Source organism: Malassezia pachydermatis, assembly GCF_001278385.1.
Source record: "Malassezia pachydermatis strain CBS 1879 chromosome Unknown scaffold3, whole genome shotgun sequence".
NCBI lineage: Eukaryota > Fungi > Basidiomycota > Malasseziomycetes > Malasseziales > Malasseziaceae > Malassezia > Malassezia pachydermatis.
The window spans coordinates 340447-361282 of NW_017253140.1; the positions used below are offsets into that span (position 1 = coordinate 340447).

The following is a 20836-nucleotide window of genomic DNA, read 5'->3' on the forward strand; positions in this document are numbered from 1 at the left end:
ATAAGGTGTATGCACTAGAGAAGAAATTTTAGCTAGGAGAAACAGCACAATTTGGGATTTCTAAAATCTCATGTTGCTCTTGTTAAGGATTAAGGTGATACAATTTAAAATGCTACCAAAAAACGTTCTGCGTAGTTTAGTGGCTATGACGGGACCTTGTCATTCGACAAGTCGGTCCAGACCCGGGTTCAATTCCCGGCGCGGAAGCTTCTTTTTTAATTTTTTCGCTTTCAAATTTTTGCCATAAGGATGATTCTTTACTTTTGTATGTGGAAAGGCCTTCTATTAAGGTCGAAGATGTTGGAACTACAATTGCTGGGCAGCGTCTATCAGTAACCGCCAGGCATTTTCGGGGTTACGTCCCAAACCCGTGGGGATATTGGAAGACAGTCGAGCCGCCACTTTCGGATGGGTAAGCAATTCTTTGGCGACATGCAACCACCCTTGCTCTACATCCAGACGGAACCGTTTAGCTTGCATAGGTGTGAACTGTTGTGAAATCCGAGCATCTGGAATAGATAGTTAGTCAGTGTGCGATACGTACTTGGCATCAATATGCGTTCAACAACAGCGTTACTGAGGGATGTGGCTATGTGCCGATAAACAGGCAACAAAAGCATAGGAGGAAGTATTTGTACAATATGATGCAAGAGCGTTGTGAGCTTAGCCAAGGCAGGCACAAGCTCCTTTGATGGGATGGAATTTTCAAAAGGTTCATTTTCTGAAGTTTCTTGGTCTTCATCCTTATCCCAGCGCCGCAGAATATAGGGTTTGAGGAGCTCCAGCACCTCTGAGACAGTGAGGCGCTCCAATGCATGGGTTGAACGAGTTACCACTGAGTCAAACTTGGACAAGTATTCGTCCCAAATGCCTGAGACATCGTCTGATGCAAGAGAGTAGCCATCTTGCGTCTCATCCTTGAACGATTTGGATAAAGGTCTGAAAGTAGCAGCAGCCTCTGCACCTCGCTGCAGACCACGCTGTAGCAAGGAAATGAGATTCGCAGAATCCATGTCCTCTTTTCCGTGCTTGGGAAACATAAGACGATATATAGGAGAGGAATGGTCCAACGATACCACCTCATGTGCCATATTCAAGAAAAGAGATGATTCAGCCCATTCTTCTAACTGCCTCTTTACATAAGAAGCCGAGAGAAGTGCTTTAGCCACTCGCGTAACCCCATTGACGCCACGAACAGCATCTGTGTTAGCGTTGGAAGATAAAGAGGCAATGTCACCAGGAAGAGCCCGCGAGAAAGCAGTACTCATTGTCTCAAATGCGTCCAAATGACGAATTAAGCGATCGAGAAATTGACGCAACAGGGGTCGTTGCACCTGGATGATAAACGCACAGCGGCGAATAAGCGAATGCAGTGGCTGGTATCGCTCCGTGATACTGGTCAGCATATGCATGAGAGTGGCTGCACATCGGGTGGTTGTGTCTGTGTCTACAACCGCATTCACGTCTGATTCTTCGGTCGTAGCTTCTTCTTCGGTATCAAGGGTATCAGCTTGAACGAGAGCCCAAGCGCCTGGTGCTTGAAGAAGTGTGTTGAAACGCTCTTCTGTGAAGGTACGTTCCCCATCTAGCCACGCTTGGAACCAGGCATCGTTCTCAAGGACTTCATCAGCAAGATAAACCGCACCCTGTCCTTGCGACGCTGTTATAGAAGGGGCATAGGTATCCCTCAGTTCAGAATCAAAGGTGATAAACTGGGAAATATTGTGTGCCAGAAGGGCATGATCATTAGCAAGACGAGGCATGGATGCTTGAATCTTGAGGCGAAGAGGGTGCAAAATAGCATGCAGAAGCTCTGATGGGGCATCTACAGCGATATGCCGCTCCCGCAAGGGTGATTCAATGGACACATCGTGGCGAACTCGAGTAAGCTGCGCCACATCACCACCATGTGACCATGGGTCGAGAGCCGGTTCAAACAGGACGCTGTTTACTTTCAATAAAGAGATCATATGCGACAAGAACCACTCGGGTTTATCTAGTCGATTTGTAGGACGTGCACCATCAAAATGGTAACGGAAGCGAAGTAGCAGAGGTTCCATAAGAACATTTACAGCCCAGAGAGGCGTATACTCATCGGTGCCAGGCTTAGCCGGTATAGCCTGAATACTTTCCACGCTTGACACGGATGCAGGAGCCCGGATACAGGTTGGTGGAGAGCAAAGTTGCAAAGAAGCTGCAACAAACTGCAATTCACACAAATCAGCCCAGGCCATAGAAAGCGAAGCGGAACCAAACAGATGAAATGGTGCGTGATCACGATGCTCTTGATTGGGATTTTCATATTCTGGCGGTGGCCAGTGGATAGAGCCCAAGGCATGTCGAAGGGCGAGCTTGTACTTCGATATTAAACCGCGAAACAGATCATCACGCGCCTGTACAATAGACGCCAACGCACGCGCGAGAAAGGGACTTCCATCAGGACCACGTTGGGGGGCTTCATCAGCAAGTCTGGCAAGACGACGTAATGCTGTGAGTTGCTTTTGTGGGTCATCGGGGGCCTGTGTAGCCATATGTTGTGCTTCTTCCATTTCCGAGAGGAGTTGGGTACAAGCCCGAGCCATGTACAACTCTGCCAGCTCCTCTGTATGCTGGGTGTGCGCGGTTGAAGGATGTTTGTCGACAGATGACACGGAGGGAAGTGAAGCCCAAGCACAGATTTGTTCCAGAGCCGTGCTGAGATCCTCGTCATCGTCCCATGTCTGCCCCCTAGCCTGAAACATAGTTGCGACATGCTCACGGAGCAATGACTCTGCCTCCTGTAGTTGTGTCATGGTATCTTCATGCTCGGCTCTGACAGCGGCATCAAGCACCTCTGTGGTCTCTGGCGTAGCATGATGAAGCAAGGAGACAAGACGGACATCAGCATCCGTGGTCGCTATTTGGTGATCGTGATGGGAGGAAGGTGGATGAATATAGTCCAGCAAAAGCGCCGGCTCCTTCCGGATCTTAGCCAAGGTATAGGCAGGATAGATGTCTTGGCTTGTCATCGTGCAAACCCACCGATCGAGGCAGCAGCACCGACCGCAACAGCAACAAGCAAGTGCACGCACAAAGCGCACACGCCATGCCACGACCCTGGAGGTCCCAGTGGCACGCCTCTCGTCACGTGATGAGGCGGCCGAGGTCTTGGTCGTCCCAACCTTGGCCCACTGAACCATAGCGATCACCATGTCGAACAAGGGTGGCTCGTATTTGTATGTATGATGTTAGGGAAGTCATACTGACTTGGATAGGTCGGCACAGCCTGGCTTTTTGAACTCGTCTGCATCGCGTCGTCCCCTCGTGCAGCCGACGTGGTACCAGCGTTTCTGGAGTGAGGAGATTATGCACCCTGCCAAGTTCTGGGGCAACATGTCGGTGGCGTGGAGCGTGAGCTTCTTTGCCCTGGGCGTTTTGTTTGTGCGCAAGGCTGGCTGGTTCCTTGCTCCCAGTTTCTAAACCAAAAGATAGCATCTACATGGTGGCTATGACTTACGATGGAGGCATAACGTCCTCGTTGGATGCCAACGCACGCTGTATAAGCCCCTGTGCCATGTCTGGGTCGTGTGCATACTCAGCACTGCGAACTCGGATGGTGTAGGCCGCTAGATATGAGTATAGTGTGGAATCACGTACCATCTTCTACTTTGCGAAGGGATGTTAGTGTGACTTGCTGTTTTTTCCGGATCTCTGTGTGATAAGGCGCGAGCGGTTCCAGCGCTGCGATGAGCCATAGAGATAAAACGTACCGTGGAAAATAGTGCGCTGCATTGTCAGTACGTGTTCCATAATTTGCAAGGGTGCTATGCTTGCAACAGCATTGATAGCGAAGCGCATGAGCTCACCCGTCAAATCGGAGAGGCCCAGCAGATAGCGCATGGGTGTCACATACACATCCATGGAGGTGTCGCTGGTTAAAGCGGCCTGCACGACGTCGTAAGGGATCAGGGCATTGTACTGTAAGAAGTAAAGGAACGATTTGGCCTCGATCTAGCTGGTTAGTCTTGCCACATACATACCCATTCTTCCAGCGACGCGCCAAGAAAACGCTCGCAGCGGAGCATGGTATCATTCGGACGGGTGGGTTCACTTGGGAGTCCTTCTTTGTCGGCGCATGCACGTAGTAATGACTCAATCTCTGCCAACTTCTTTTGTGCCTCCTCAAAGAGGCGGGTATTTGAAGACGTATCGTCCTGGTCGTCGGCCGGCCATGGTGCCTGGAACGAAAAGCGATGTAGATGAAATATGACTTTCTTAGAGAGGGCTGTCACATCGCGTGATGTCTTTATGAGCCGTTCACGACGGTCGTTGAAGGCATCGATCTCGTTACGAAACGCCTCGAACGTGGTTTGCAAGGTGGGCCCCGCGTCGATATCAATATGCATAAAGGCAAGCCGATCGCGCGTGTGGGCCTCCTTTCTAAAAAAGGCCCGATCGCGAAATCGTCCACATTTTTTTTTGACGTTCAGCTTCGATGCGTGTGGGTACGTCGAAGCGGCCTGCAGACCAGGCAGCCCCTGCCCCGAAACAGCATGTAGTCTTTGACGAAGACGATATGCACAGCCTTACATCAGAAGACGATGTGGACGACGGCAGCGACGACCACGACGAGGATGAGGATGAGGATGAGGATGAGGATGAGGATGAGGATGACGACGACGACGACGACGACGACTCTGAGGTGGAAGAGCTGACCATGTCGGCCACGCGAGAGCAAGCCAGGCAACAAGCGTCAGCAGCGCAGGCCCAGCGTAGCAGGTACGTTGCGTCCACACTAACTCCAGGGAAAAAGCATCACGAAGTGCGGCGCAGGCGCGGCGTCAGGCACAGTCGTCCAAGTCCAGTCGTCGAGCACAGAAACAGAAGCAGATGGACTGGGACGAGGACGAGGACGACATTGAGAACGATGACGATGACAATGACGAAGCGGTGTCGGATTCGCTGGACCCTGCATTGTTTGCCGCGGCGTTTGCGAAGCAGGGTGACGCGGCGGCCCGCGAAGTTCTGCGTAGTACAGCGTCGACATCTTCGCAGCGGCCAAAGCGAACTGACGGCTTGGCGCGTGGATGGGATGGGCGTCCTATGACGCGCGTGCCAGGGGAACGTGTGATTGTACGGGCTCTCGACCCCGCCGATGAGGTGGCGGATGAGGTGGACGATGCGCCGTGGCAGCATACGCCACTGGATCCACATCGCTCGCTGCCAAGTGCTCGTATGCGTGCGTACAAAAAGCAAAAACTGGGCCTACGTGCTAAGGATGTACGTACGTCCACCCTGGAAAAGTCGCCTCGGCGGAAACGACGTAGTAAGGCGCCTCTCCAAGACGAGGACGATCCGTTGGGTCTGCAAGACCCGGCCTTTTTGCCCGGTGGCGAGTTTGCGCTCACCGGCAAGAAACGACGTACGGCGTCGACCACGGCGCCGACATCCCAAGGGCGTACAGCGCTTGCTATGCGTGATCGTGGGGCTGGAGGACGTGTGCCTGTACCGACGTCGCGCACTATGGGACCGGCCGCTGTGTTTGCTCGGTCACGCCGGGGGTGATTTTGCGTAGATTTGTGCTATAGTCTCACTTACCATGCATCAGACAACGCAAAGTCGGAGTAGTCCGCGGGCAGCATAAATTGCTGCTCTGGATCGCGAGGCAGGGGCCGCGTAGGCGCATGAAGTCGTGGTGGTGCCGCCGCCGCCGCTGCGGCTGCTGCTGCTGCTGCGGCTGCCACGGCCGTGCCGCTGCCGCCGCCTGAGCTGCGGTAGTGCCAATCCGGTCGGACCTCGGCAATCGGGCCGCCAGGTCGGAACGGCGAGGCATACACATCCAAGGCCCCGCCAGGCACAGGCCGTCGAGGCAGGGTCGTGGTGCTGGGCAGGCCCTCAGCGGCCGTAGAAGGCGAGCGCCATACATCGGCCAACGTGGACGGCGCCTCCACACGATCCTGCAAGGGCGTCGTCGTGGTCGAGAGCAGAGGGAAGGCCAACGAGCTCGACGTGGGTGGCCAAGGCGCCATATCGTTTGTAGGCATGGATCGATCAAGGAGCGTGTCGTAGGACCGTGGCCGTCGGCGCCACGTTGGCGCGCTGGGCAAGTGGACACGAGGCGCTCGACGACGGCGTGGCGTACCGCTGCCGGACGCCACCGAGAATGCCACGTCGTCACTAAAGAGGGTGTGCGTGGGACTGCGATCCACATGCGCCGTCCATGCCTGCCATACGCTGTGCTCGTCGGAAGGGGCCCATGCAAGCGCCGAGGGTGGCGGTGGTGGCGGCATGGACGTCGACGTCGACGTCGATGGCAAGCGTACCACGGGCGTGTCGGCCGGGTGCAAAAATGCGACCGGCGAATCGTCCATGGCAAGTGGGCACGGCGCCGCCCACGTACACGCCAGCGTCGCAGACGTGCGCGGTAGTGTCCCCTGCTGTGCCGCGCGTGTAGGCGCACGAGGTGTATGCGGCACCGAGGGAAGGTGCACAGTGTACTTGCGCCATACCGGCGCATCGTCCTGCTCCCATATCGCGCACGACATGGGCGGCTCCGGCGGGCCCAGCAGGACAGCCGGCCGAGGCGACGTAGGCTTGGGCTTGGGCGTACGAAGACTCTTCGGCAGCGGTGTCGTACGGCGCCACGTCGCCTGCTCGTCGAGCGCACGTAGCTTGTCTGCCTCCTTTTGGCGTTGCTCCCGCTCGCGCGCCAATGCTTCCGCTTTCGCTTCGCGCTCACGTCGCTCCCGTTCTTCGCGCTCGAGACGCTGGCGCGCATGCTCTTCACGCGCTTGCCGCTCCCGTTCGCGCGCTTCAAGTCGCTCACGCTCACGGGCCTGTTCACGCTCACGCTGAGCTTGCTTCGCACGCTCCTCAGCCTCCTTCTTCGCCTGCTCAGCAGCACGCATCTGCTCTTCAATCTGCGCGGCCTTTTCACGCGCACGCTGCCGTTCTTGCTCGCGAACGCGCTCATCTTCTTCGCGGCGTTTCCTCGCACGTTCCGCGGCCGTGACCATTTCATGGTGCTGCTCTTCTGCAGTCGCCTCGCCTTGCACCACGCGCGTCTCAGAGGTGGGCGCTGGCTGAGAAGGGACTGGTTTGCCTGTCAGCGTCGAATGCCGCTGGGCCAACGGACCCCAGGACGCCACCGCTGGCGCTCGCACCGGCTCCTCGGTCGTCGTTCGGGGCGGCTCGCTCTGCCATGGCAAGCGCGAAGCAGGTCCCCATGCAGGCACGCGCGGTGGTGCAGGGGGCGGCTTGGTATGCGACACTTCTTCTTCCACCTCGGAAATTTTGTACTGTTTGCCATCGCCAAACTCCACGACATCGTCCAACGAGTCTTCCGACTCGTCGCCCATCTCGTCCCAATGATCGCCCGTCCCGAGATCAGTGCCACGGAAACGCTCCAGCTCCTTGTGAGCCGCTTGCTGCTTCGCATGCTCTTCGGCTGCATGAGCAGCCGCACGTTCCTCCGCCTTGCGTTCCGCTTCCATGACTTCTTTGGCAGTAGGAAAGTCATGCGACGATACAATAAGGCGCGAGGGCGCTGTAGTCTTGACACTCGACCATGGCATACGCGGCGCACTAGCCGTCTCGCGCGGCGTCTCTTTCCGCGCGGCGTCGTGCGACGAGGAACGCGTAGGGGCACTTGTCGCTACGCCAGGCCGGCCAGGCATCGCTGTGACAAGACGAGGACTCGAGGTCGTGCGCTCATCGACAGGCGGCGTAGGCGCTTTCACTGGATCCTGCTTCGGCGTCGTAGCTGCCTTAGCACTTTGGAAAAACTTTTGATTGATGTTCAACGAATGAATCTTCTTGGGCTGTGGCACAGAATGCGTCTCATCCCGAGCCGCCTCCGAGGACCCATGTGCCTCGGCCAGCATAGGCGCTGTGGTGTCAGACATAGCAGCCTGGCTTGACGAGGCGGGCCCTGTTGGAGCCTCAGCATCTTCGACCATCGTATAGGACGCCTGGCGTGACGAGCCAGCACCAAGCCATGTCAGCTCTCACGCGTTCGCCGACCTATTACGTAAGACGACGCCGCCTAGGTGGGGAAGGGCCAAAGGTCCAGGGCTCACGCGCCCACCGACCACAGCGCACGAACCACCACCCCACGATGAATGTGTACGTCGACCCACGCCGCTGATACACAGACACGCGCTGCCATGCTTGAGCATATCGGAGCATGCGATGCGTGCAAGACTTGAGGCAGGTCCCGCTTCTCCCACCCCCGTGCTTGGTGCGTTACTGGCCACGCCCGATTCGTCTGCCCCTGGCGTCTGTGACATACCAGCCTCCTTCGAACTGGCCATGACACCGTTGCACGAATTGGACACATCTATCTGGGAACAACGCAGAGATCAATGTACGTGCCGCTGTCTCTTACCGCAGACCACCAAGTCTGGCCTTCGTGGACGGTATGCGGCCTGTATGCGGTCGATACAGCCCCCACGCCTACGCACACAACCATGTCCCACATCCTATGTCCTACCGACGATCCATGTTATCTTCTCCTGCTCTCGCCAATCTCTAACGCACGTCAGTCCTGGCAAGCGTTTCTACGTACAGGCCCTACATGGACGCCGTGTCCCCTGCAAGTAACGCCATCCGATACAGAGCAGGTGGTGCTAGACGATGCGCATCGTGAGGGCACCTATTCCGACACGGCCAAGACCGATGCCCTTCTTACTTCTCTCCAGGCGGACCGACAAGCGGTGCATAAACTCCATGAGATTCTATCCAAAGCCTGTGCCTACGTAGCAGGCATGCAACAAGGCCATATACCCTTTGATTCAACCATGCTACGAACGCTCCACACCGCCCTGGTCAATCAGCAAGGCGCTCAGCCCGCCCCCGACAGCCATGTACGTGCCATGTCTCTCACCCAAAAGACTTCCTCACAGGCTGTATGGGCCTCCTTCCTCACTGCCATGACTGAAAACCTACGTCTCTTGCACGATGTATGTCCTCGCTGCCCACTCACCAAACCCAAAGCTCACAGAACTTCACGCATTCGCGACCCCGACCGCCCATAGAGCCCCTTTGTAGCCACGTGGAGTCCACGTGTTTTCATTTGCGTCGCGGAGCGCCCGCGCATCGCATCGCAGCGTGCGTGTACACGACGGACGTCATGACGGACGCTCTAGACTTGGAGGTACCCGTCATTGACGACGATCTGTTCAAGGATCGTGCGCGAACGTTTGTGGATTTTTTAGACGACCAAAGCGGAACGACAGACTACCGCAGTGCCATCCGCCGTATTATTGCTGCAGACGACCGACGGCTTGTCGTGAACATTGACGATCTTCGAGCTTACAATCGTGACTTTGCTACAGGGCTGCTGGATGATCCAAATGGATACCTTCCGCCATTTGAAAATGCACTCCAAGTGCTTGTGGAGCAGCTTCACGATCCCTTGAAGGACGATATAAAAGGCAAGCAGTACCATATTGGGTTCTGCGGTAGCTTCGGTGACAACCATGTGAGTACACGCATGCTACGAAGTATGCATCTAGGTAAAATGATGAGCTTGGAAGGCATTGTGACACGATGTATGTACCCTTAGCATGACTTACCCAACAGGCTCTTTGGTACGACCCAAGATTGTAAAGTCAGTGCATTATTGCGATGCGACTACGCGCTTCCATATGCGGGAATACCGTGATGCGACAATGTACGGGACAGGTCCGCCCACTTCCAGTGCCTACCCTACGACAGATGAAAGTGGAAATCGCCTTACTACCGAGTTTGGTCTGAGCACGTTCCGTGATCACCAAATGATTAGCATTCAAGAAATGCCAGAGCGTGCTCCGCCTGGTCAGCTGCCAAGGAGTATCGATGTGGTGATGGACGATGATCTCGTGGACAAAGTCAAGCCTGGTGATCGTATCCAGCTGGTGGGCATGTACAAATCGCTCGGCAATCGCGTGGGCCAGAGTTCTACGTCAACGTTCCGTACCCTCATGGTGGGCAACTATGTCAATGTCTTATCGAACAAAGCTGGTGGCGGCATTTCTCAAATTACCTTGACGGATCTGGATATTCGTAACATTAATAAAATCGCTCGACGACGAGGCGTGTTCGACTTGCTTGCTCATTCGTTAGCCCCCTCGATTTATGGCCATGATTATTTGAAGCGCGCCGTATTGTTAATGCTGTTGGGTGGTCAAGAGAAGAACTTACCAAACGGAACACACATTCGTGGTGATATCAACATTCTCATGGTGGGCGATCCATCGACGGCAAAGAGTCAAATGCTGCGATTTGTCCTGAATACGGCACCACTTGCCATTGCGACGACAGGCCGTGGCAGTAGTGGTGTGGGTCTTACGGCGGCCGTGACAACGGATCGTGAGACAGGTGAACGACGTTTAGAAGCTGGTGCCATGGTCCTGGCTGACCGTGGTGTCGTGTGCATTGATGAATTCGATAAAATGTCCGATGTGGACCGTGTCGCCATCCACGAAGTGATGGAACAGCAAACGGTGACTATTGCCAAAGCCGGCATTCACACGACGCTCAACGCTCGCTGCTCTGTGATTGCTGCTGCCAATCCTATTTATGGTCAGTACGATGTGCACAAGGAGCCAGGACGGAATATTGCGCTCCCTGACTCTCTCTTGTCACGTTTTGACCTGCTCTTTGTAATTACCGATGACATTGAAGAAAAGCGCGATCGTCATATTTCAGAGCATGTGCTACGTATGCACCGTTACATCCAGCCTGGTCAGCCTGTGGGCGCCCCAGCTATGGACAACCTGGACCAAGTGTTAGATGTAGGCGGCGGCGAGACGACCGCCGAAACCACCGAGGCGCCAGAAGATGAATCACCGTTTGAAAAATTCAACCCTATGCTGCATGTGGGATTGGATGGCGAGCAACACAACGAGGTTCTCACCATCTCCTTTGTCAAGAAGTATTTGCAATACGCCAAATCACGCATCGCACCTGTTTTGACACCTGGCGCAGCTGCATGGATTTCCAACGTGTACGCCAATCTACGAAATGATGAGCAAGGCGGCAATATGCGTCGCACAGCACCATTGACAGCACGTACGCTTGAGACGTTGATTCGTCTTGCTACAGCGTACGCCAAAGCCCGACTTAGCTCTACGGTGGAAGAGCAAGATGCTGAGGCAGCCGAGGCAATTTTGCGGTATGCCCTTTTCAAAGAAGTCATGCACCAACGCACAACGACCAAGCGTCGGAAAACGCAGCGTGGGGATGGAGAGGATGACGACGACGACGACGATGATGATGACAATGCATGGGACTCGGACGATGAAGCTGAGTTCCAGCTGGGTGGCCAACCGTCTACGTCTTCTTCGAGCCAGACCGCATATGCTACTCGCGCCGCAGCTAGGGCCCAGCAAACTCACCAGCCCTCACCGCCTGCCATTGCCCCGCCCATGGTTGCTACCACGATGCGCACGGAAGAGGTTGCTCCTACAGAAACAGTCATGCAAGACGCACGCACACCCATGCCTCCAACGAATGAGTTTGCCTCTTTCCGCCAACGTGTATCGGAAGTGCTATCAGGAACATTTATGGAAGACGATTACGTGCCCTTGGTCACACTGATGGCCACGCTAAATGAAACAGGGCCACCTATTAGTGTGGAGGACGCGAAAGCAGTCCTGGAGTCGATGAGCGATGCCAACGAAGTGATGTTGGCGGAAGGTATGTATGCCAGACGAGGACGCGACACTGACACTTTCCCCAGACGTTGTGTACAAGATTTAATGCCAATTCATAGGGCGCTTCATAGTTCGGCCGAATATGGAGACTGGCGGCAGTGATGGGCAAGAGGGCCCGAAGTGGTCTCACCTCCATTTTTCGCTGTTGCAACGACGTGATCAATATGGCGGCCGAATCGAACTACGATTATTTGTTCAAGGTCGTGCTTATCGGTGACTCTGGTACCGGTAAGTCGAACCTTCTCTCGCGTTTTACGCGTAACGAGTTTAGTCTCGACAGCCGAAGCACCATTGGTGTGGAGTTTGCGACTCGTAGCATCAACGTGGATGGCAAGACGATCAAGGCGCAGATTTGGGATACCGCCGGTCAGGAGCGTTACCGTGCTATTACGTCGGCGTACTACCGCGGTGCTGTTGGCGCGTTGCTTGTATATGACATTGCGAAGCACTCAACGTACGTGAACGTGTCACGTTGGCTCAAGGAGTTGCGTGACCACGCGGACAGCAACATCGTAGTGATGCTTGTCGGCAATAAGAGTGATTTGAAGCATCTCCGTGCTGTGCCGACGGAGGAAGCGAAGGCTTTTGCTGCTGAGAACAACCTGTCGTTCATTGAGACTTCGGCCCTAGATGCCTCGAACGTCGAGCAGGCGTTCCAAAACATTCTGACGGAAATCTACCACATTGTTTCGAACAAGGCGCTGCAGTCGTCCGACGACGTGATCAAGCCGAGCGGCGGTGAGACTATCTCAGTGCAGCCCTCAACCGATGACGGTGGCCAGGCTAAGAAGGGCGGCTGCTGCTAAACGCTTTCTCGTGTAATTTCCTATGGATAGATATAGAGTGGTATTATACTGCCGCATGCACTTTCGTATACATCGCACACAATGATCGATAGGCAACAGCGTCGCCTGTGCGGAGGAGATTGGCTGCATCCACGTTCAAGGGGCTATCGGGCTCGGGCGTGTCAAGCAGAGCAAGTACGGCTGTACAGGCGCTATGCAACGTCCATGCTGGGGACCATTGGGCTTGTAGTACATCCAAACAAATTTCCCCTGTCTATGCTGTGGTAGCCATGGCAAATACATACCTTCCAGTGAACATTTGGATGGAATATCCGGGTCCGAAACCGCATTGTTGGCGGCTTGATAGGGTATGTATCAGGCACTCGAATATCAATTTCAAAGCATCCCCCGCCGTAAACGCCAGAGGCAGGTGGACACAAAATGGCTCGCCAAGCTGTCAAGTCCCCCTCGTCTATCGGCTCAAGTATAGTAATATGTTCATCTGTAGTGCCTTGCTTCTGTAAGGCACGCCATTCATGCACCAGTCGCTTCGTAGCACCCCCGCGATCCATGATGCCGACCAACGAATGAGCCTCGAAGCGGGGCGCCTGCGTGATTTCGAACCCTGTGCGGTGCTGTCCAACGCCGCGCGGGGCACCTTGTAATATTTCCAAATTTGTCCTTATAAAGCGCTGGTCCCAATCCAAGGTAAGCAAGGGCCGACCGATCCCACGCGGTTCGAAAGAGCATTTTTCTTGACACGATCGACGCCGTTGGGAGGTCCTGGTATGCACTCACGGCAGTCGTCAGGAGCGGAGAGGCAAACTACGTCACCTCCGCTTCATGGATCACTTCCTGCGCCTCCTACGCGCATGCCGCCAGTGCCTCCTTATACGGTGACGGATGAGGTGATGGCAGCTCGGACAGCCGCGGCGGCGGCAGGGTCTGGGCCTATACCCTATATGAGTGGGGACGATAGTGGCTCGCTTAGTTGGACTCCCTCTCCCAGGCGCACATACACACAAACGCCACAATATGGTGGACGTACATACTCGCCCAACAGCCAACACAGCCGAACACCCTCGTCTCTGTCACAGGAAACGCTATCTACCGAGCGTCTAATGATACAGGCTACCTTAGACAACGAGCACTTCGCTGTTGTTAATGTAACTGGCCTATCTACTGCGCTGGAGATTCGCGATGTTATACTGCGGAAACTGCAACTTCCGTTGTTGGAGCCGAAGCAGTTCGCACTCTATCGAACCGAAATCGGTGATTCTGATTTGGCTCACTCGCCCATGATCGATGATGACACGCTGCTAGCACTGTGCTTGCAACTGGGTGATGACAAAGGCACGGTGAAGTTTCGCGTCCAGCCGTTGGCCAACATAACCGAAGAGCCAGATGTCATGCAGTATGATCGACCCAGCTTTACCAAAGCAGCCACCTCACCTACTTTCGATGCGTTGCCCAAGATTCCTACTGACATGTCGTTACAACGTTCTATGACAATGGAGCCATCGTCTGACTCGTCAGGTACCAGACTGCGGTCAGGCCAACCATTTGGATGGCAGACTAGGCGAATGCTGGCGCTAAACAGCACAACGCCACAGAAACAGACGGACTATCCTCACACGCATAGGCCCACTGAATCGTTGTCGGCCTTGTCTCCTCTGGACAACTATCAAGGTCGTGTAGGTGAGAATATGGATCGAGGCGTCTTATCGACCCATACGCCACTTTCCCTACAGCCGTCTACACCTTTACTGCGTTCAGGCACAGCTTCGAAAGGTGGTTCGATCGCGGCTCGGCCTTTAAGTGCTGTGATTGATCGACCCTACGACCATCTTTGGAACGATTCGGCAGAACCCAGTACGACCAACAGTCGCTCGGGCCTCCCTACATACAAGCCACGAGCTTCTTCGTATACCAGCGAGGTTCGTCCAGCTTGGGCCATGTCCAACACCTCATCATCGCCTGTATACCCCCCTGTGAAAGCCAATGAGCCTACTGTACAGACACGACCACTCCCTATACCCCCTTCACCGTCTTCTGTCTCTACCTCGTCGTCTCTCTCGGCGCCCTCGATGGCTCCACGGTCCGCCGAGTATGGAGGGTCTTCCACACCTACATATACCACGACCTCTCCGTCCTCCTCTTTCTTACATGGACCCATTTCCACTCACGAATCCATATCTGCTAAAGACGAGACGGAGCGTATGACTTCCATGCAGCGTCTTATGTCCCACATTCAACTAGCCCAGGAGCAAAAACCAGACCATGAACAGGCTTTCTTTAATTCCTTTTCAGACGATTCTCTCGGCGGTACATTTGCGCAGCCACTCGATGCCGCCACGGTCATGGCACCCAAACAGGATACAAATACATACAGGGCGACGGCCTCTATGGCTAACACACCATCGCGTGAGAACACAAAGCCTGTTCTTTCCGTGGCCACACAAGCCCATGCGCTCACCCGCTCGAGCTCTGTTCTCTCACAACGTGGTACAGGCAATTGGGCCTTTCGTCCACCAGCAGAAGAACTGTATGAGCAGCTTGACGACTTGTTCCCTCGGACCGATTTAGATCAGCCCCTCAGTGAGACATTTGCCCCATCGCCTTCGAGCATGTCGACAGAGCCACGCAAGTCGAATACGTCCCTACAACGCCATGAAAGCACGTCTATTCGTGATATCGCGCAAAACCGGCGCAAATTGCTAGAAAAGACGGTGCCAGGGACGACAGTAGTGCCATTCAACGACATGCAGCCAGCAAAGGACAAGGAGAAACTGAATCGCCGACGCAGTACGAAGCTCTGGGGCGGTCGGATGGTCGAGATGCAGAACAACGGCACGGAATCGGTGGGTGTTGTGCCGGCGGGCGGGGCGACGCTCATTGCTGGAGATCGGCGTACGTACTATGCAAACTAACTGGCAGCCATTTTCAAATGGGTCAAGGGTGATTTGATTGGCAAAGGCACCTACGGGCGTGTCTACTTGGCCCTCAATGCGACCACCGGTGAGATGATTGCTGTGAAGCAGGTAGAATTGCCACGCACAGCGGCAGATCGCGACTCGTCTCGTCAGCGCAATCTAGTGGCTGCACTCAAGTCGGAAATCGATGCACTTAAAGACCTGGATCATCCGAATGTGGTGACATGCTTGGGTTTCGAGGAAAGCTCTGATACACTGAGCATTTTCTTGGAGTATGTCCCTGGTGGGTCCATTGGCAGCTGTCTCCGCCGGCATGGTCGCTTGGACGAAGCGACCACGAGTTCGTTCCTGAACCAGACGCTACAAGGCCTGGCGTATCTGCACAAAAAAGGCATCCTGCATCGCGATTTGAAGGCTGACAATTTGCTGGTGGATTACTATGGCACGTGCAAAATTTCTGATTTTGGCACCGTGCGACGCAGCGAAGACATTTATGCTAATGTGGAAAACATGTCATTGCAAGGCAGTATCTTTTGGATGGCCCCCGAGGTGGTGAGCCTCTCATCCAAGGGGTACAGTGCCAAAGTAGACATTTGGAGTCTGGGCTGTGTTGTGTTGGAAATGCTGGCAGGTCGTCGTCCTTGGTCGGACGAGGAAGCCGTACAGGCGATGTTCAAGCTGGGCGCCGAACGTCGTGCACCACCTGTGCCCTCCGACGTAACCCTGTCCAAACCAGCGGCCCACTTTCTGCGCAATTGCTTCGAGATCGACCCGGATCGCCGGCCTACCGCGTCGCGCTTATTGGAGCACGTCTTTGCGTGGCCGCCTCCAGACTGGCGCTTTGAGGACAGTGCGCTCTTCCAGGCCTTGGCGCCGCCCGCTTCGTAGGTCATGTGATTATATAAGCAAGTAACACACGAGACGCCCTTCTGTCGGACTCGCCTTCGTTTGTCCCCCGCCATGAGTGAGGCGGCAGCATCCCCTGACGTAGCATCCGTGCTAGCTGCCTTGCAGTCTCTATACCATGATCCCAATTCGAATGCCAAGCAGCAAGCCAACGATGCGCTCTTGCAGTTCCAGAAAACATCTCAGGCCTGGAGTACAGCGAACACGCTTTTGCTCGCGCAGGACCTTCCGCTGGAATCGCGGCTGTTTGCCGCCCAGACATTCCGCTCCAAAGTGACATTCGACCTAGAGCAACTCCCAGACGATGCACGTGTGCAGTTGCGCGATACCTTGATGCATGCCCTGCAGCTCTATGCCACAGGTCCACGTGTAGTCCAAACGCAGCTGTGCTTAGCCCTGGCGGCTCTCGCGTTGCAGATGCCCGAATCGCTTTGGGGTGGCGTGGTGCCAGGCATGATCAAGAGTTTCGGGCAGACGCCTAGTACGGTGGGTGTGCTTCTCGAGTTTCTTACGGTGCTGCCGGAGGAAGTCTCGACCAACCACCGCATCCCGCTGGACAACGCAACATACCATGAGCGAGTGCCTCAGCTGCTCACACAGCAAGCCCCTACTGTATTGCAGGTCCTTGTGATGTATATTCAGGCGGATGGCGTGACTACGTCGATCCAAAGCACAGTGTTTGCCTGCTTGCGCAGCTGGTTGAAAGCGGGCGAAGTCGCTGCGCACCAGTTGGCCGACACGCCGCTGCTGGACTGTGCGTTCCAGGCGCTGGCATCGGACGAGCTGTTCGATGTTGCCGTGGATGTGATTTGTGACCTCATCAATGAGACACAAGAGATGGAGGAAAACAAGAGCACGATCGAACGCCTCTTGCCGCGCGTGCAGGCGCTGCGTCCTATGCTCTCGGCGGCTGGCGAAGACGAGGATAAGGTACGTGGCCTGTGCCGTATCTTTGTGCAGGCAGGCGAGACATACCACACGCTGTGTCTACAGCATGCAGAGGCTATGCAGCCTGTGGTGCAAGCAGCGCTAGACTGTGCGTCGTACCATGATCTGGACATTGTCCAAATTACGTTCCGCTTCTGGTATCTCTTGGCATCAGACGTGCATCGCGGCTTGGACCATGGTGATCCCAGCGCCCAGCCCTACCGTGCCGTGTTTGAGCAGCTGTTCTCTATCATCCTGCGCCATCTGCGTTTCCCCGACGACGAAGAGGCATTGACGGGGCAAGAACGCGATGATTTCCGCAGCTTCCGCCACTACATGGGCGATACCCTGAAAGACTGCTGCTATGTCTTAGGCGCCGAGGCCTGCATTGAGCGCTCTCTCCAGCTGATTGAGGCGGCGATCGTGCAAGAGTCGCCGCAGTTGCGTTGGCAGGACATTGAAGCGCCATTGTTTTCGATGCGCTCCATGGGTGGCCAAGTGGATCTGCGCGAGAGCGACGTGATCCCACGTGTGTTTGCCATTGTGCCGCGGCTCCCGCCCCACCCCCGCTTGCGGTACGCGGGCCTGCTTGTGGTCTCGCGCTACACGGAATGGGTCGCTGAGCACCCGGACCATGTAGCCGACGTCTTGCGCTTTATCACTGCCGGATTTGAAGGCGCTGATAAGGACATTGTGGCGGCAGCAGCCCAAGCCCTCAACTTCCTGTGCCAGGACTGTCATGAGCATATGCTGCCCTTCTTCCCCCAGCTCCTTGAGTTCTTCAGCACAATGCGCGATCGCCTCTCTGTCGACGACTTGCTAGCGCTCTCGGAAGCCATTGCGCATGTGATCACAGCGATGCCTCCCGCGGAGGCAGCCCAGTCGCTCCTGATGGTATCGCAGCCGCTGCTGGAAGGCGTGCATGAAGTGAGTGCCATGCCTTCAGCGGCAAAGCCGGACTTGATGCGTGTCGCGGATCGTATGGAGCAGCTCGCACGGATCTTGCAGGTGATCGGCGTATCGCTCGCAAGCACGCTGCCTGCGTCCTGTGCGTCCACATGCTCAGAAGCGTATGCCATTGTAGATCGTCTGCTGGAAAAGCACGGTCATGTCTACTTCATTTCCGAGCGCACATCCGCGCTTGTTCGACGTGCCCTGATCTTCTTTGCAGAGCGTGCAGAGCCTACGTTGGGTGCTCTGTTAAACCGCTTCGCTTCGTGCTTTGAGGCGACAGGCTTCTCAGGCTACGTCTGGATTATCGGCAAATCCATTGATCAATTTGGGCGCCATGCATCAGGTACACTGCACTCGCAACTCGACCAGGCTTTGCAGCGCGTGACGGCCAAGGTCATGGCAATGATGGGCAGTGGCGCGGCGCCGGATACCATGTCGGACGTGCTCGATGACTATATCCACACGTGCCTGGTCACCTGTAGCTCGGCGCCCTCCCTGCTCTTCTCTCCCACGGTGCTGCCCCAAGCATACCGAATTGCTGTCCAGGCGATGCTCGCCCTGTCGCCAGGGGTCGTGAGCATTGCGGCGGATGTGGTGCGCTGCATTGTGGAGTATGCACGTGAAACACAGTCGCCCCAACGTGCCTACGTTGATACCATTCGCGCCGTGGTTGCCGACCAAGGTGCAGAAACATGCCGAGTGATGCTGTGTGGCCTGGTATCGCATTTCCCACCGGAGAACATGCCGGTAGTGGTGTCTACCATGCAAACCCTGGCGATGGATTTCCCAGAATCTATGCCTGCATGGATTGGTGCTGCTGTACAGAGCTTGCCATCCGAGGCCGTACCTGAGATGGACTGTGCCAAGTTCCTGGAAAGTCTTCAGCGAGGTACACTCACAGAATCCATCAAACCTAGCGTGGTGATGCTCTATGGCGCGTCGCGAAAGTCGCGTGAACGAGGTATGTATGCACAACGACACTCACTCAATGTAGCTCGACTAGAGTAGGAAGACTGCACTAGGTAGATAGGCCAGTTATTCTATGCCAGACTCTTGCGTGAAAGCAATATGCTTTTGGACTGCACAGGGTGAGTAGAGAGCATACGTACTGTCGGCGGCCGACACAGACGGCCTTATCGCCTGCAAGGATTTCAAAAAGTCGTTCATGACCAACGTAGGCTGTCTGTAAGTACCACAGAGCACATACCTCCTGAAGCTGATCGGACTGGACGTCGGCCCATGTCATTTCCATCGCCTCAGGGTCGCCGGGGGAGCAGGGCGTGAAACGCGTGTGCTCCGATCCATCCTCCAGGGTACATGTCACCTTTTTGAAATGCGTGGCGTTCATCACGCGGCGCACAGGCTGCATGAGCGCTTCACGGACCAGCACAGCAATATCGGCGCCCGAATAGCCATCGGTTTTCTCTGCAAGGATCCGTATATCTTTGGGCGTCAGAGTGCAGGGAGTCGATCCAATGTTCAATTCAAACATGCGCCGACGCGCTTCGAGCTCAGGAAGAGGAATATATACACGCTTCTCGAAGCGGCGTTTGATGGCAGTATCGAGAGCCCAGGGGATATTCGTGGCACCGAGCACAAGGATATCCGTTTGGTCGCCGTTACTGACGCCATTCATCTGGACAAGAAATTCCGTCTTGATACGTCGACTGGCTTCGCTTTCGCCCTCGCTGCGTGTGCCACAGAGCGAGTCCACTTCATCGATGAATATGATTGAGGGGCGCGCTTCACGAGCCATAGCAAAGAGTTGCTTCACAAGACGCTCACTTTCACCCATCCATTTGGAGACCAAGTCGGAGCTCGACACACTAAAGAAGGTGCTGTTCGACTGCGTTGCCACCGCCTTGGCAAGAAACGATTTGCCGGTACCAGGAGGACCATACAGCAAAATACCACTCCATGGCTTTCGCTTCCCAGTAAAAAGCTGAGGAAATTTCATCGGCAAGATGACAGCCTCTTTCAGCGCATCTTTCGCCGTTTCCAGGCCAGCCACATCGTCCCAGCTCACATTGGGCCGCTCGGTCAAAATCACACCTGGCAGTTAGTACACAAGGCTATACGTACTAGATAAGCCGGAACGGAGCTTTTTCGTCTCTGCATCCACGTCGTCCGCATCACCTTTACCTTGCATTTGCGCTCCCGCAGCTCCTTTTTCACCCTCGGCGGTTTCTGCTTGCCCCACTTTGCTTAAATGCTCCTTGAGTTTCTCCGCTCGGTCCAAATATTCGACAAACTTGGCTCGGATCAGCTGCTTTAGCTTCTCATTTTTTTCATCTAATGTCAGCCACTAGGCCTATACGTACATTTGATGGCCATCATGAAATAGTCGAGACTGTTTTGGTACTGTACATAAGCCTCCTGATAGTGGTGCTTCACATCCTCATCAATCGCCCGCTGCACGATCTCAATTGCACGCTGAAATATTAGAATAGGTATGCCAGGCATCTCTTACATTTAAAAAATCGCTTTGTGCCCTGCATGGTTAGCCGTCGTCCAGTCTCATTCTCGATACGTACATGATCACGGGCGGTCTGCAAGCGACAGCACCAGCCTGGCTTGGACCATGTGGAGGAATAGGCGCGCGCCTGCACAAAGCGTGTCTCGGTCACGTCGGCGCAGTCCAAATTTTGACCTGCCA

At 55.1% G+C, this 20836-nt stretch overlaps 10 protein-coding genes across 10 annotated transcripts; 5 read left to right on the forward strand and 5 right to left on the reverse strand.

Annotated features, from left to right (window-relative positions):
• Positions 1-306: 306 nt before the first annotated feature.
• Positions 307-3008, reverse strand: Malapachy_0790 (rint-1 family protein; the record flags this gene model as incomplete). The annotated part of the gene is made up of 2 exons (XM_018135303.1): positions 307-509; positions 545-3008. The coding sequence occupies 2 exons, from the start codon at positions 3006-3008 to the stop codon at positions 307-309; spliced, it is 2667 nt and encodes an 888-aa protein (XP_017992113.1).
• A 181-nt stretch (positions 3009-3189) lies between these two features.
• Malapachy_0788 (hypothetical protein) lies at positions 3190-3459 on the forward strand (the record flags this gene model as incomplete). The annotated part of the gene is made up of 2 exons (XM_018135301.1): positions 3190-3215; positions 3255-3459. 2 exons carry the CDS (start codon positions 3190-3192, stop codon positions 3457-3459), a joined length of 231 nt encoding a protein of 76 aa, XP_017992475.1.
• Positions 3460-3492: 33 nt separating this feature from the next.
• On the reverse strand, positions 3493-4385 carry Malapachy_0793 (hypothetical protein; the record flags this gene model as incomplete). Its single annotated transcript, XM_018135306.1, has 4 exons — positions 3493-3605; positions 3637-3720; positions 3750-3990; positions 4020-4385. 4 exons carry the CDS (start codon positions 4383-4385, stop codon positions 3493-3495), a joined length of 804 nt encoding a protein of 267 aa, XP_017992227.1.
• Positions 4386-4474: 89 nt separating this feature from the next.
• On the forward strand, positions 4475-5544 carry Malapachy_0783 (hypothetical protein; the record flags this gene model as incomplete). The annotated part of the gene is made up of 2 exons (XM_018135296.1): positions 4475-4758; positions 4785-5544. 2 exons carry the CDS (start codon positions 4475-4477, stop codon positions 5542-5544), a joined length of 1044 nt encoding a protein of 347 aa, XP_017992179.1.
• A 29-nt stretch (positions 5545-5573) lies between these two features.
• Malapachy_0791 (hypothetical protein) lies at positions 5574-7937 on the reverse strand (the record flags this gene model as incomplete). Its single annotated transcript, XM_018135304.1, has 1 exon — positions 5574-7937. One exon carries the CDS (start codon positions 7935-7937, stop codon positions 5574-5576), a length of 2364 nt encoding a protein of 787 aa, XP_017992110.1.
• A 1172-nt stretch (positions 7938-9109) lies between these two features.
• Positions 9110-12481, forward strand: Malapachy_0759 (mcm3-subunit of pre-replication complex; the record flags this gene model as incomplete). The annotated part of the gene is made up of 3 exons (XM_018135273.1): positions 9110-9530; positions 9562-11708; positions 11747-12481. The coding sequence occupies 3 exons, from the start codon at positions 9110-9112 to the stop codon at positions 12479-12481; spliced, it is 3303 nt and encodes a 1100-aa protein (XP_017992382.1).
• A 43-nt stretch (positions 12482-12524) lies between these two features.
• Malapachy_0779 (protein peroxin-4-like protein) lies at positions 12525-13032 on the reverse strand (the record flags this gene model as incomplete). Its single annotated transcript, XM_018135292.1, has 2 exons — positions 12525-12734; positions 12766-13032. 2 exons carry the CDS (start codon positions 13030-13032, stop codon positions 12525-12527), a joined length of 477 nt encoding a protein of 158 aa, XP_017992463.1.
• A 1656-nt stretch (positions 13033-14688) lies between these two features.
• On the forward strand, positions 14689-16281 carry Malapachy_0766 (Signal transducing MEK protein kinase; the record flags this gene model as incomplete). Its single annotated transcript, XM_018135280.1, has 2 exons — positions 14689-15370; positions 15398-16281. 2 exons carry the CDS (start codon positions 14689-14691, stop codon positions 16279-16281), a joined length of 1566 nt encoding a protein of 521 aa, XP_017992419.1.
• Positions 16282-16353: 72 nt separating this feature from the next.
• Positions 16354-19188, forward strand: Malapachy_0765 (arm repeat-containing protein; the record flags this gene model as incomplete). The annotated part of the gene is made up of 2 exons (XM_018135279.1): positions 16354-19141; positions 19175-19188. 2 exons carry the CDS (start codon positions 16354-16356, stop codon positions 19186-19188), a joined length of 2802 nt encoding a protein of 933 aa, XP_017992418.1.
• Positions 19189-19215: 27 nt separating this feature from the next.
• On the reverse strand, positions 19216-20643 carry Malapachy_0774 (vps4-vacuolar sorting protein; the record flags this gene model as incomplete). The annotated part of the gene is made up of 5 exons (XM_018135287.1): positions 19216-19259; positions 19290-19359; positions 19388-20232; positions 20263-20472; positions 20502-20643. The coding sequence occupies 5 exons, from the start codon at positions 20641-20643 to the stop codon at positions 19216-19218; spliced, it is 1311 nt and encodes a 436-aa protein (XP_017992468.1).
• Positions 20644-20836: the final 193 nt, after the last annotated feature.